At 41.2% G+C, this 14,402-nt stretch overlaps 1 protein-coding gene across 2 annotated transcripts in view; it reads right to left on the bottom strand.

Moving 5' to 3' along the window:
* The window catches only part of Pde7a (phosphodiesterase 7A), a 99,704-nt gene extending 85,309 nt beyond the window's left edge, over positions 1-14,395 (bottom strand). For both annotated transcript variants that reach the window (XR_003378243.1, XM_005361902.3), the window contains exon 1: positions 14,239-14,395. Coding sequence is in view for 1 of the 2 variants with exons in the window: in XM_005361902.3 (XP_005361959.1) it covers positions 14,239-14,376 (138 nt within the window). In the remaining variant the exon portion in view is untranslated. The remainder of the gene's footprint in view (positions 1-14,238) is intronic.
* Between the last annotated feature and the right edge of the window lie 7 nt (positions 14,396-14,402).

The raw sequence follows: 14,402 nt of genomic DNA, 5'->3' as shown, positions 1-14,402 counted from the left end.
TCTTGCCCTGAGGTCACCATTTCTTTATTCCATTTTTTAATCTGTTTGTCTCCTTGAACACAGGATTTGGCTCCATTCCACTTCCCGGTGCCCTCTTTCTCAATCTGCATATTTTGTGTTTTTCCTTGCTCAGCTTGCTCCTTTTCATTATAAATCTATATAAGAGTTAACACTAATAACCACATGACAGAGTCTAGACTAGGTTGTTTTGAGATTTCCTCCATCAAAGGAATTAATCCAAAGCTCTTCACTTTAGCCTCAGGCAGAATTTTTGGACAAGCGCAAAAAGCAGCCACATTCTTCACCAAAATATCACAATAATAGTCTCTAGGCAACTAAAATTCTAAAATTTTAATAAAATACTAAATCCTAAATAACTGATTACTCATTTACTAAAATACTAAACTTCTCCTCTGGAACCTCTTGAGCCAGGCCCCCAAGTTCACATCACCCTCAGCATACTGTCTTCCAAGTTCCTACTAGGATGACCCATTAATCTGCACTTAAAGCGTTCAACTGTTTTTCTAATCCACAGTTCCAAAGTCCATATTCTTCCAAACAAAACATGATCAGGCCTGTCACAGCATACCCCAGTCCTTGGAACCAACTACTGTCTTAGTCAGGGATTCTATTTCTGTGAAGAGACATCATGACCATAACCTTATGAAGACAAACATTTAATTGGACTGGCTTACAGTTTCAGAGGTTTAGTCCATCCGTTATCTTCATGGTGACATGCAGGCAGAAGGAGGCAGAGAAGGAGCTGCGGGTTCTACATCTTTATTCACGGGCAGCAGAAGGAGACTGTGAGCAGGAGACCTCAAAGCCCGCCCCCACAGTGACACACTTCCTCCAACAAGGGAACACCTCCTAATAGTGCCACTCCCTAGGGGCCACTTGGGGCCATTTTCTTTCAAACCACCACAGTGTGTCTGTGTGTGCACATGTTTGTACCGATATCCACAGGTCAGAAGAGTAGTGCGATCACTTGGAGCTGGAGTAGAAAGGTGTCTGTAAGATACAGACTTGGGTGCTCAGAGCCAAACAGCTACTGAGCCATCTTATCTCTCCAGCCCCGAAAATGAGAAACCTTAGCACTCAGTTTGGGAACTTAATATAGAATACTGTCTTAGGGTTTGTCTAACAAGGTCTGGGGAACCAGAAGACTATTTCAAAATATTCATGGCAGAAAAAAAGTTAAGACTAAACAAAAGGTTATCAAATCTTTTCTCAAAGTCACTAATTCTATGAAAACTTGCTGGCTGACAAAGCATTAAAATGGTTTGGAGAGGAACACTGTATTGGATGTAACTCAGAACAGTAAGTAGTACTATTAAAATATGGCATATTTATGATCCACCAATTCTTTTAAAAGACACGTTTACTTTTTATGTGCATGAGTATTCTGATACGTGAGTGTGCATGCATGCAAAAGCCTGCATGTGTGCACCATGTGTATGACGTGTCCACGGAGGCCACAGAGGGCATCAGATCCCCTGGAACTGCAGTTAAAACAGTCAAGAGCTGCCATATGGGTGCTAAGAACTGAAACTGGGTCATTTGCAGGACCAGCAAGTACCCCAATCTAATAAACTTTAAAATTAGGTTTCAGATCAGGGTGTGGGGACACATGCTTTTAATCCCAGCATTTGAGAGGCAGAGGCAGATGCAGGTGGATCTGAGTTTGAGTTCTAGGACTGCACAAAGAAACCTTGTCTCAAAAAAATAAAAAAATTTAAAAAAAAAAAAGGTCACAGCTGAATCTGATGTGTCTTCTAAGTTCCAGGTAGTGAAGGACTGATTCCCAGCAGGGCACTTTGGGAGGCACTCAGGTCAGTGGCAGTGTGCCCTTAAGGGGAACAGTAGGACCCTGGCTTCTTCTCCTGTTAACTTCCTGGCCTAAAGAGGAGGTTTTATTGTAATGTGGACCCTCAACATGGCGTGATGCCTCACCACAGGCTCAAGGCAGCACAGCCACTGACCATGAACTGAAATGTATAAAATAGGAACCAAAATAAGCCCCGTCTCTTCATAAGTTACTTGTCTCCGGTATTTTGTTATAATGAAAACCTAACAAACTTTCAATATTAAGGTAAAAAAAGAACAGAATCAATAGTGATTACTATAAATGGAGAGATAAAATAAAAATGAAATCAAAATCATCCGTATCACTGAAAATGAATGCCTGGCAAAGCTCTAATACTGCTTAAAAGTTTTGGGATTCACAGATCTCTATTTTCTACGACCAGCCATGAGTGCAGTGATAACTCAGCACTTTTTATTACCATACACTGAGTTTGTGAGAAGTTTACTAGCTTCATTTGCTGAAAAGTATAATAGGATGATGGATAAAAACATGTTCAAGTCTACAGGTATACACGGGGAGAATAACACTAGAGACAAACAGGTCAGAGGGAGAGGAAATGGAAAACTGACGAAGGCGTGAGCTGCTCATGTGTTTTTAATGGGTGCAGGATGTTGAACTGTTACACATAAACTTTAACAAGACACATTTTAAGTTGTGAATTAAGTAACAAACCAAACATTTCATAACTCACAAACACCGAAGCCTGGAGGACGCTCCTCAGAGGAGTCTGAGCAGTAAGGGTCTCAGCTCCCATGAGGCCTGGCCTGCCTTCTGCTGCCTGCACTGGCCTGATGCCTAACCTATTCCCCAAATGCAGGAAAATGCAGGAGCAGGGTCAGAGCGGAAGCAAGGGATGTAGCTCAGGGGCAGAGCGCTTGCTGGCACGTGAGAGGTCCTGGTTTCCCTCACCAGATGAAATGCAGGAAGACAGGGAGGAAAGGAGGAAAAGGGAAAAGCTTGTTTGTCTGCTTCTTCCCATTAGGATCTCTGTTACTTGCCTTGTAATCCACAGGCTCTCCCAAATTTAACCAGTAGGAATGTCTGACCTCACAAAGGTGACTGGCTCCCAGAGCCTAACTCCTAACTGCCCCGTCCATCCCTTTCTACCCCGTCCACCCCTTTCCACCGGTGCCATTTTAAAGCCCATCTTACCAGCTGTGATCAGACAGTTCCTCCAACAATAATTCCACGTTGTTTCCCGTCCCCTCCCCACAGGACGAAACTGTTCCTAACGGAGAAGCAGAGCTAGGCAAGCAGACCTGTGAAACCTGAGCTATCCAAAACTATGAACCGGTGAGTCCAGAAGGTGGCAGAGGAGCTCCCAAGAGCACTGTGATGCTCAATCATCTTTCAAGCCACTGCCTCCATCACCCTAAAGAGGAATTCACAATTGCATGAGGCAGTCCCTCTATCTGCAGCAGTCTCACCCCGGTGCAGTTGGCTTCGCTCTTTCATTCCTAAATACTGATTTGAAAGGAAGAGTTCTGTTAACACAAACTAGTAATACAAACTGATCATGGAAACCGTCTGAATGAAAACCAGAAATGACTTCAATTTCATCAACCAGAGACAGTGTTAACATCTGGAGAGCGCCAGCTCTTTCTTTTTACGAGTGTGTGTGTGTGTGTGTGTGTGTGTGTGAGTGTGTGTGTTTGTGTGTATACCTATATATATTGAGGCTTTTTTTTTTGTAGTTAAATTAAAAATCTAGGATATACCAAATTTTCTTCACTTAATTATGTTCTACTCACACAATTAAATATTGTTAAATTCATCTTAGTAACCATACATTATAAAAATAAAATAATAAATGTATTTCACTGTATGTGATCAAAGTTATTATACTTTAAGCTCTTCAAAGCATTTAAGTAGCTGCATAACACAGAAATAATTTAATTACCATATTCCATAACAAGAAACTGTACTTAGCCATTTAGACATTATTTGTTGCTCCTAATTTTTCACAACAGCAAATAATGGGATAAATATCCTTGACAATTAATCTTTATCAACATTTCTAATTCTAGTAACTCAGGATAGAGTCCTAAAAGTAAATTCTCAAGTAATAGCATTAATTTTCTAAGCATTTATTTAGTTCAATTGTCACTCTGAAGAAACACACAATAGAATGAACTCTGGTACTATTCCATAAATATAACTTTCAATTTATTAAAAAAAAAAACAGCTTAAGAGTGAAGAAGTTGGAATGGGATAGTCCCTTTTAAAGTTCAGTGCGATGCTTCAGATAGGCTAGTCTCCAAGCTCTGCTGGCTCCCATATCAGAAGCACCAATTACAGTAACTAACATTTATTATAGTGTTCTGTTAAGATCTGATGTGAGATTCCCCTCTGTCTGCTATGAATATGTTTTATTACCAATGGTTAATGAAGAAGCTGCTTCATCGTATAGCAGGCAGAATATAGCCAGGCTGGAAAAGAGAGAGAGAGAGAGAGAGAGAGAGAGAGAGAGAGAGAGAGAGAGAGAGAGGGGGGGGGGAGACAGAGAGACACCATATAGCTGCCAAAGGAGTCAGATGCCAGAGTTGGAACCTTACCGGGTAAGCCACAGTCTCACCACAATGAAGAGATTAATAGAAATGGGATAATTTAAGATATACGAGCTAGCTAGGAAAATGCCTGAGCTACTGGCCAAACAGTATTGTAATTAATATAATTTCTGTGTGATTATTCAGGTCTGGGTGGCCAGGAAACAAACGAGCAGCCTCTGGTTACAGATGGCACCAGCGTGGGCCAACTACACCCACATAAAACCTGAGAGAGTTTGGGAAGGAAGTCTAGACACAAAAGAACAGAGTTAAGCACGGCTTCTTAATAGCAGCATTTTCTTGAGTGGGCTCTGTTTGCTGGCCACAAGCAGAGATACAGCTTCTTTAAGAGCCAGCTTCCTGGTTCATGCTGGCATGAACGGCTTTGGCCTTTTCAAGAGGTCTGGCTGCAGAGCACTGGGGTTTGTGAGCAGAATACTACAACTTGCTTAATGGCAACACAGATCTGCTGTGTTCTTGGAGTTGGGGTGGTGAGCATGGCTTGCAGAGCTGGCGGTGAACATACCTCCACCATGTTGAACTGGGCAGAGCCAAAGACAAAGCAGCCTTAGTCCTGGCCACACCCACTTAGCATAAAATAAAGGGTGCTCCTGGTCAGAAAATTATTACAAATATACAATAGGGTAGATTCAGACATAAAACACTTCTAAACTAGACAGAGTATATTTTAAAAAATGTATGTAGGCTTGGGAGAGAAAAGAAAAAGTACAGACAGTTATAAAAAGAAATTAATAGTTTTTAAAAAATAAAACACAGTCTTTATTGCTTTATTTATAGCAAAAGCAATAGAAAAGAGTACGGACAGTCATATATTAAAGAAGTAAAGAAAAACCACATAAAGATAGAATATACACAGAGGGTCAGGATTATGTATATTATTGTGTTTTCTCTGAATTTTTTGACTGCAGAGAGTCATTTGGTTCTGGAGGCTGCTAAGTTAAACCAACATAAAGGTATCTTGACTTTAAAATTTGAGTCCAAGGATATGTTACTTTGGGAAAAAAGGGTCTGCTTTTGTTTCCACAGAAGATGAGAACCTATGGATTCTTCTAGCAAATGTGGTTTGATGGAACAAGACTCCCCCCCACAATAGGTGTCCATAAACCCTAAAAATACTTTACCCAACAAGCAGCAGGAAAAAGTTTGGAGAAAACTACACCCAAATTCCCAATTGTTTATAAATGTTTATTTTCATTTTTAAAAAAGTTGGCTATAATAATGGTCACAGTCAATTTCTAAACAATAAATAAATAAGGGGATATGATATAGAGATGAATACTTTGCATCGGTATGGATCTTGGCCTACTGATACAAATTTAAGGTAGATTTGCTACACTGTGTATATGTATTTCTGATCTTGATTAAGGTATTATGTCTACACATCTTATTTAAAAATGCAATGTATAATTTAAAATTACACATTAATAGACAGTCATCTATAATCAAACTTTTAGTCAAGTTAGGTTTTCTAGATATATATAGATATATTTCAATTAGATAGATAATCTTCATCACTTCAAAGACCTGCAAAATATGGCATTTATTATTTGTTTATTTATTAAAGATTTCTGCTTCCTCCCCGCCACCGCCTCCCATTTCCCCCCCTCCCCCAATCAACTCCCCCTCCCTCATTAGCCTGAAGAACAGTCAGGGTTCCCTGAAAATATGGCATTTAAAATGTTTTAAGAACTTGGACTTTTCTCAACAGTGAGACATGTCTGTTCCTGGCAGCACTAATTACTTCAAGAGGAAGATGGGCATTGAAGAGTCTCCTTATGGAGTTTGCTAGCCGTTTGGGCAAGAAACTGCTTGATATTATGCTGTTTAAACTGGACATGTAGGACCCACAGAAAAATGACTGCTGAATTGCCTAAAGAAGGGAAGACGGTCATTCAAGATTCTTGCTTCATAAAAGAATCGCCAGACATTCTGCAGAATACAGAAGAAAGTGACTGACAAACTGCCAATATAGGCAAAAGTAGTCTTTCAAATTTCTATGGGTCTATAGGCTAAATATGGATGCCCCAATGTTACAGAAGAACTTTGGGTGACTATCCAAGCAGCAAGATGTCTCTGTCAATTCTAGAGTTTTGGAAGTTGCTTACAATGCACTTTCTGTTTACTTAGGTCATATCATATCCTTCTGGGGTCTTTGAAGAGTTGAAGACAGATAGTTACAGTTTTCCTTAGTCATGATAAAAGATAAATTAGATATGAAACTTTAGACTCACAAAGATAAAATAGATGATAGTATATTTTCTTTAATTTTGCCAGATTCAAATAGACTAAATATTGTAACTGCAATTCTTGCTTGAACCTGCTTTGTTACATTTGTTTGTAACATTTTACTATGCTAAAATTAAAACTTTCCTTTTTATTTAGAAAGAAAAGGGGAGATGATGTGGGAATCCACTCTGTATGCTATGAATATGTTTACCATTGGTTAATGAAGAACCTGCTTCTATAGCCTGACTAGAAGAAATATAGAGAGAGAGTAGGCGGCCATGTAGCTGCCAAAGAAGACAGATGCCAGAGCCAGAACCTTACCGGGTAAGCCACAGCCTTGAGGCAATACACAGATTAACAGAAATGGGTTAATTTGGGATATAAGAGTTAACTAGGAAAACACATGAACTATTGGCCAGTGTTGTAACTAATATAATTTCTGTGTGATTATTCAGGTCTGGGCACCTGGAAACGAAGGAGCAATCTCAGATTACAAAAATCCCTCTGTTCCAGCTGTTGGTCCATCCACACTCAGTAAACTGTGGTAGTTTGGATGAGGATGGGCCCCATAGGCTTATATATCTGAAAGTCTGTTTCTCAGGTGATGAATTGTTTGGGGAGGATTAGGGGGTATGGCTTTTTGAAGGAGGTATGCCACAGGGGCAGGCCAGGCCCAGTCTCTCTGCCTGTAGATCAGGGTGTTAGTTCTCAGCTACTGCTCTAATGTCATGCCTGTCCGCCTGTTTGCTGTCATGCGTCCTGCCATGATGATCAGAGACTTACTCTCTGACACTGTTACCAACCCCCCAATTAAATGCTTTCTTCTGTAAGTTACCTTGGTCATGGTGTCGCTTCACAGCAACAGAAACGAAACTAAGACACATGCTTTCACATGTGTTAAAACAAAGCAAAAGAGAATGCAGAGACTAAAGTCTCAAAGACTTGGCGTTCAAGACCAGTTGTGTCACCTTGATAAATGACAACTTGAAGCTTATGTTTTCTCTACATTAGAGACATTTGACACAAAATGCGAACAGGATTACAACAAGTGAGAATGCAAAACCAGTCCAGATCTGTCTCTCTCCCTTCTCCTCTCATTCACAAGGCAGACCTCTGATGTGAGAAGACAGCAGTGCTCGGCCGACATGCACAGCTGCGTACACCTCCAACGCGACTCCTCCTGGACGAAACCTGTGTCCTTCTCCCTCCAAATAAAGCATCTCGAATCAGAGACCCCCATCAGACAAAGTGGTTTCCAATCTCTCATTAGCCTGGGTCACTGTTTGACAGCATGATTTAGCTGTCTCAGAACTTGGCTCCTGGAATGAAATACTTCCAATATGCTCTGAAAAGCCCCGCGTGAAGGTTATCTCCTCAAATAGAGACCAAATTGTGTCAGATTCATTTTCTTTACTCATATTCATAGGCCATCAAAATCCATAATCCATGAACCTACAATCCTGACTCTAGTCCACATACTGCTGTAACTGAAGCAGGTGAAATGAGCAAGAGGAAGGCAGTTGGAATAAAGATGCCTCCATCAAGGCACTTAACAGTCAGGGCTCTGTCTACTATTGGGCAGGGAAGGGAATAGCACTGCTCATTTTACAGAGAGCAGTTATAAAGATCAAAAGATCAGCTAAAGAATTAGACATGTAGATGTTACTCTGAAATGAACAGGAATGTTTTATTACTAAAGAAAGGACAGTATCTCTTGATTAAGCACCATTTAACAAATACGTTTAATGGTCCAAAGCAGTATTTTGGTCTATTTGAAACTTTAGTAGTGTAGGCTTTGTTGAAGCTCAAGCTATCAAGTTAAAAAACCAAGTAGTCATTATCTTCTGAAAATTAAGACCCATCTCTACCAGTAGGTGGAGCCATGGAGCAGTAATCAAAACTTTTCTGTTCAAAGGCTAGAAGCAGAACCCAGAGTCAACCCCCAAAGCAGCAGTAAACCGCATGCCCGCTATCCCCTGTCAGCGTTCATGGGCAGCTCTGTGAAAAGCAACATTAAAAGTTTTTGCATAATGCACACTTAGAAACCGATGTTGGATTTGGAGTACTTACAAAACATTGCAAGAAATGAAAAAGAAATCTCAGCAGAAAAATGCAAATAGTTCAAACAACACCTCAGAACGCACATACTCCTGCTTACTCTAATCAAAACAAACCAGATGCAGCTCATCCACTAAGGAGCAAATATTTATGATGTCTGGTGACAGATGAGTGGAGATGAAAGCGGTGTGCTTATTTATCTTGGTACTACGAAAGGACGGAGCCCGTAGAGAAAGCCAAAACAGTGTTCTTACCTTTTGACATGAGCTAGTGATTCCAGAGACTTTATCTAACACGCATGAAGGTATCTATGGAAGGGAGTTTTATGTACCAAAACAAAAGCTTGACAGAAAACGTTCAACGTTTGAAGAATGTGCTGCTGATCCATCAACCTGACATCCTTCTAGTAAGCAAGGATCCACACTTTCTTTAGCATCTGCTCAGCCACTAATTACACAGTTATGTCATTAAAACTCAACTAACATGTCATGTCCTTACTCATACTCACATTTCAGCTGTCCACAATCTACACAGTGACCATCATACAGTGACATCACACTGCAGAGTTCAAAGAACCGTACAAAATCACAGCAGACTCCAACAAACAGCTCTGACCTCAACAGATCTGTCAACGCAATGCACAGTTTTTCCCCTAGAAACAGCTACTTAATCTTCAGTGCTTGGCCTGAACTACATCGGGTGACCTAGGTGTTTGTGTCACACCTGGTAACTCCAATATACTAATAGCCCTACAGATTTTTTGTTTTTCTCAATCCGTATAAGGAAGGAAAAAAGAAAGGAAACTGTCAAGACAGCAGGATCAAAGTATTTTTTTTAATTGTGAATCCTTTACATTTTCTTACCTCTAATTCAAGAGTCTTGTAAGTGTTCTGTATTTGCCAGAGTTTGTTTGGGTTTTTCTTTGTATGAAATAGTACCTTAAAAAATATTTTTCACAAGTGTTGCATACCTGTAATTCCAGAACTAGGGAAATAAAAGTAGGAGGAACAGAAGTTCAAAATCTTCAGTTATATAATTAGTTTAAGATTAGCCTAGTTACCCGAGACTTTGTGTCAAACAACCGAAAACAGGGGGTGGGAGGAAGAGGGAAAAAAAAAAAAGAAACCACATAAGAATTCTAAACGAGATTGGAGGCAAAGGCAGGCAGCTTGCAGATTTGAGGCCAGCCTGAACTACACTGAGTTTTAGACTAGCTGGGACAACACAGTGAGACTGTATATAATAGCTTATATTCATATTCTGTATTCTAATAACGGATTTGGTAAAAGTCATTGTATTTTTATATTTTGAAAATTAAACCTCAAATTTCTAACCCAAATAAAATTTGATTCCTATGGCTCTCTCTTAAGTTTCTTTCCTACTGCTATGATAAAGCACCAGGATCAGAGCAACTTGATTTGAGGGTCATCATCCAGGGAAGTGGGACCAGAACATGAAGGCAGGAATGGATGTAGAGGCTGTGGAGAGAGATGCTGCTCACTGGCATGCTCAGCCTGCTTTCTTATGGTACTGGCACCAGCAGCCCAGGGGTGGCACCACCCGCAGTAAGATGGGCCCTTCTTCATCTACCATCAACCAAAAAGATGCACCACAGGCTGTCCGCAGGCCAATCTGGTTGGAGCATTTTTCCAATTGAGGTTCTCTCTTCCGAAATGACTCTAGCTTGTGTCAAGCTGAAATAAAACTAGCCCGGGCAGCCTCCAAACCTGACTAATCCCCCCAAGAGCAGTGCCTCAGCTTTCAACACACTACCTCGACCTTCACTGGGCCATAGAGCTGTAAAACACCAGTGCTGAATATGGCATGGTTTATGCCTTATTCCTTTTCAATATGAGCTATGCTCTGGAAGACTAAGGTTTAAACTCCTCTATGCAACAGGCATCCAAAGTGGCAACACACGGGATTTACCTATTGCGCCCACTTTTCAAATAACTCAAGAATCTCATATTAGCTGTCTGAAAAGGTAGCATATGACTGGTTTAAGACACAGTGTCGAAGCCTCTGCCTAAGGAAGTCCCATGATGCACAGGCGACTTCTCCAGGAAGCTTTACCATTTGAGCACAGAACACTGACCGGCACACAAATCTTTTTTTTTTTTTTTAAACAGAATAAATCTTTAAACTTGGAAAATCTGACTTTGTGCAGCATTTTTTGACTAATAATCACTTTGTTCCATAACAGTCACATCCATAAGCTAAATATACCTGCAATGGTTTTAAAAATCATGCTAGCTTGGGAAAAAATGGTTTCCCCATCCCTCACTTATGGCATGGCATCTGTCAACTTGGGCTTCTATCAGGGTGTAGCTGCTTGTAATTCCATTTCAAATGTCCTGCTACTTAGAAAAGTCTGCTCAACCTCACAGGCTTCGAGATAGATGATGTCCCAATCTATTTCAGTTGCTCGAGTCTTGTTTGAAATTTTATTATGGTTGTGTGTGTGTGTGTGTGTGTGTGTGTGTGTGTGTGTGTGTGTGTGTGGTGTGGGGCACCACACCACAGCTCCAATGCAGAGGTTAGAGGACAGCTATGCAGACCTGTTCTTTTCTTCCACCTTTGTGTGGGTTCAGAGGACTGAACTTGGGTGGTCAGGCTTTCCATCTGGCAGCAAGTGCTTTTGCTGCCTGCTTAGAATTTTCCCTGCTAGTTGTCTGGATCATTTTTAGTCTACAATTACATGTTTGAAACCAAATTTTGGATAAATGATCCATTATTTTACATTGATCTCACATGGCTTCGTATCTAAAATTGATGCTCAGCTCAGTCTGAGGTAATTTCATCTACTTACTCATTCAAATATTTATCAATCACCTACTATGAGTTGGGCTCCAACACTGTGGTGAGAATAAAGAGCTGAAATGATAGCTAGTTTTGAATTTATTTTAAAATAAAAAATTTTTAATTAAAATTCTACTTAACTAAAGAAAAAAATAAGTCTCTTAAATAAAATTACAAAACCACCTAAACTTCTGCCAAGTTCTGTAACCTTAAACTTAGGAACTAAAGATTCAAGAGTAATGGAAGCTTGTGATTCAATCAAATGCTTGTTTTAAAGAGCTTTAAATAGGATTCCAAGATTATCCACCTTGCATTTTTCCATTACGTATCCCCACGTATCCCCAAAGTACTCAGTATCAATACCGAGTTAAGTGATACACAAAGCCTTGGTCAGGATAATATACCCACCTTAGCCTCTGGGTCCATTTATAATCCCTGTAACACTGAGCAATGTTGGTCAGGGAAAAAATACTCACTAAGGAACATTTTCTGTCTCAAACCTAAGGAGTTCCAATATACTCTCTTGGAGATCTAGAAATTGTTTACAAGTTTTAAGAGCTTGAAAAATAGGGTAATTCTACAGCATTTGCTTTATTTGCCATGATAGTAGTTTTAAAATTCCGTTACCCATTTCAATCTTAGTCTAGGAATGAGCAAAGAAAAAAAATGGAGTTTAAATTGGTCTTTGTGGGTTAATTAAGACACTGAGTACAACTCTTGGGACTAGCCTGGTTTCCCGTCCCTTGGAACCCTCCCTCTCATTCCTTTCCTCCTCAGGGAGCAGGGAAACATAACACATACTGTAGAACTTTATATAAGGAGACTGACAGCCTTTACTACTTATATGTAGCTGAAAGTGAGGGTCATGTCTGCTGATCTGGTACTGTACTGAGAAATTCTGGTACTGTAAAATAATGTAATAATAAAAATACAGTTCAAAGTAAGTAACAAAAGTATTATTTCAAATCCCACTTAGTATTTTACACCAAATTCATTAGCATACTACCTTGTATCAGGAAAGAGTCTGACTTTATTTAATTCTTTATTTAATTTATTTATTCTCAGACAGGGTTTCTCTGTGTAACAGTCCTAGCTGTCCTGGAACTTGCTTTGTAGATCAAGCTGGCCTCAAACTCACAGAGATCTTCCTGTTTCTGCCTCCCAAGTGCTGGGATTAAAGGTGTCCGCCACCACCGCCTGGTAAGACTTTGACTTTAAATAAAGAAGAATTTAAGCGGGGCGGTGGTGGCGCACGCCTTTAATCCCAGCACTCGGGAGGCAGAGGCAGGCGGATCTCTGTGAGTTCGAGACCAGCCTGGTCTACAAGAGCTAGTTCCAGGACAGGCTCCAAAACCACAGAGAAACCCTGTCTCGAAAAACCAAAACAAAAATAAATAAATAAAAATAAAGAAGAATTTCTCAAAAGGATACTCAAGAACTCTTCTCTTATCTTCCAGACCCAAAAAAAAAATTTTAAAAAGGAAATAACAAATAGAATTTAGTGAAAAATCTACTATAAGCAAAATTTCTAAAAGATGCTGTCCTTGTTACTTGTTTTAAATACCTTGCTTGGTGGGCAGTGGTGATGCACACCTTAATCCTAGGACTTGGGAGGCAGAGCCAGGAAGATCTCTGAGTTCGAGCCTAGCTTGGTCTCTAAGAACCAAAAATAAATAAATAAAACTAAAAAATAACTTATTCATGAGACTTAAAATATAATTGAGGGGAAAAATAGGCTATCATAAAAGTAGGAGGAAAAATGAGAGTATTTTATTGTACAAAATGATCACGGGACCCAGCGTGATGGCTCAGGCCTGCTACTTGGAAGTCTGAAGCAGGGGGATCATGAGTTAAAGGAAAGACTAGACAATTTGGAAAGGCTGTGCCATAAACAAATAAATGGCTGAGGCTCCCGGCTGGAATGCTAACCTAGCAAGTGTGAGACCCTAAGTACACTCTCCTAGTACCCATCCCCAAAGTAGCCTCATAAATACGCAACTTCTGGTAGCAAGCAATGAGGGCACCCGGTTCATATGTAAACAAAGTAAAATTCTTTCTGTCTCGTAATTCTAAATCTGGCAACCAAAATTAACCCGACTACGGAGTTGAGCCAAAGACTTCAGAGAAAAAAAAAATTACAAATGCTTAGGAGCAACTGGTGTTGGGCATCGGAAACAAAGTCCTTTGTGCACGTTCAGTTCAGTGGTCTCTCTCCTAAAAACCTCCTTTAACAAATGAGAAAACTGATTCGAAACCATCAACTTTGCACACTAGTTCCTGGCACCTAAGGCCCACCCGCTAAAAGGAAGCAGTTCGGGTGAGGACCACAATGGGACATCTAGGCCCATTGTTCTGGGAACCTCGGGACCAGCGCAGCACTGCAAGGCACGCGAAGCCGCGCAGGTGTCGGGGGAGGGCCAGGGGGCGGGGGCGAACAGGTGTACCCGGGGTCACAGCTAAGGGACAAGGGACCCAACTTGAAAGAGGTGCGGAGAAAGGAGCGGAGGACAAAGTCACTGCTGGGGCTAGCAGCGGGCGTGACGGACTAGCAGCGGGCGGGGGGTCGCAGAGTCCGGGGACACTGAGGCCAGCCAAGGGTGAAAGGCTGTCCATCCAGAAACCGACAGACCAGCCTACAAAGCCCGGAACAATGGCCCGAGTCCCTCCGAGAGAAGACAAAAGCGCTGAGCCGCGGGGTGCGGGCCCCGGGGCGGCGGTTACCTGCGAGAGCTGCCGGGGATGCGGGCAGCCGAAGAGCGCGGAGCTGGAGCTGAAGCTGATGGCTCCTCGGCGGCTGAGGACGTGCTGGGGGACCGGCCTGTCCAGGGGCAGCACCGGCAGCTGGTAGCATACTTCCATTGAACACGCCCGCCTTGCCTCCGCGC

Source organism: Microtus ochrogaster, linkage group LG5 (genome assembly GCF_000317375.1).
Source record: "Microtus ochrogaster isolate Prairie Vole_2 linkage group LG5, MicOch1.0, whole genome shotgun sequence".
NCBI classification, from domain to species: Eukaryota; Metazoa; Chordata; class Mammalia; order Rodentia; family Cricetidae; genus Microtus; species Microtus ochrogaster.
This window is presented reverse-complemented; position numbering and strand designations above follow the sequence as displayed.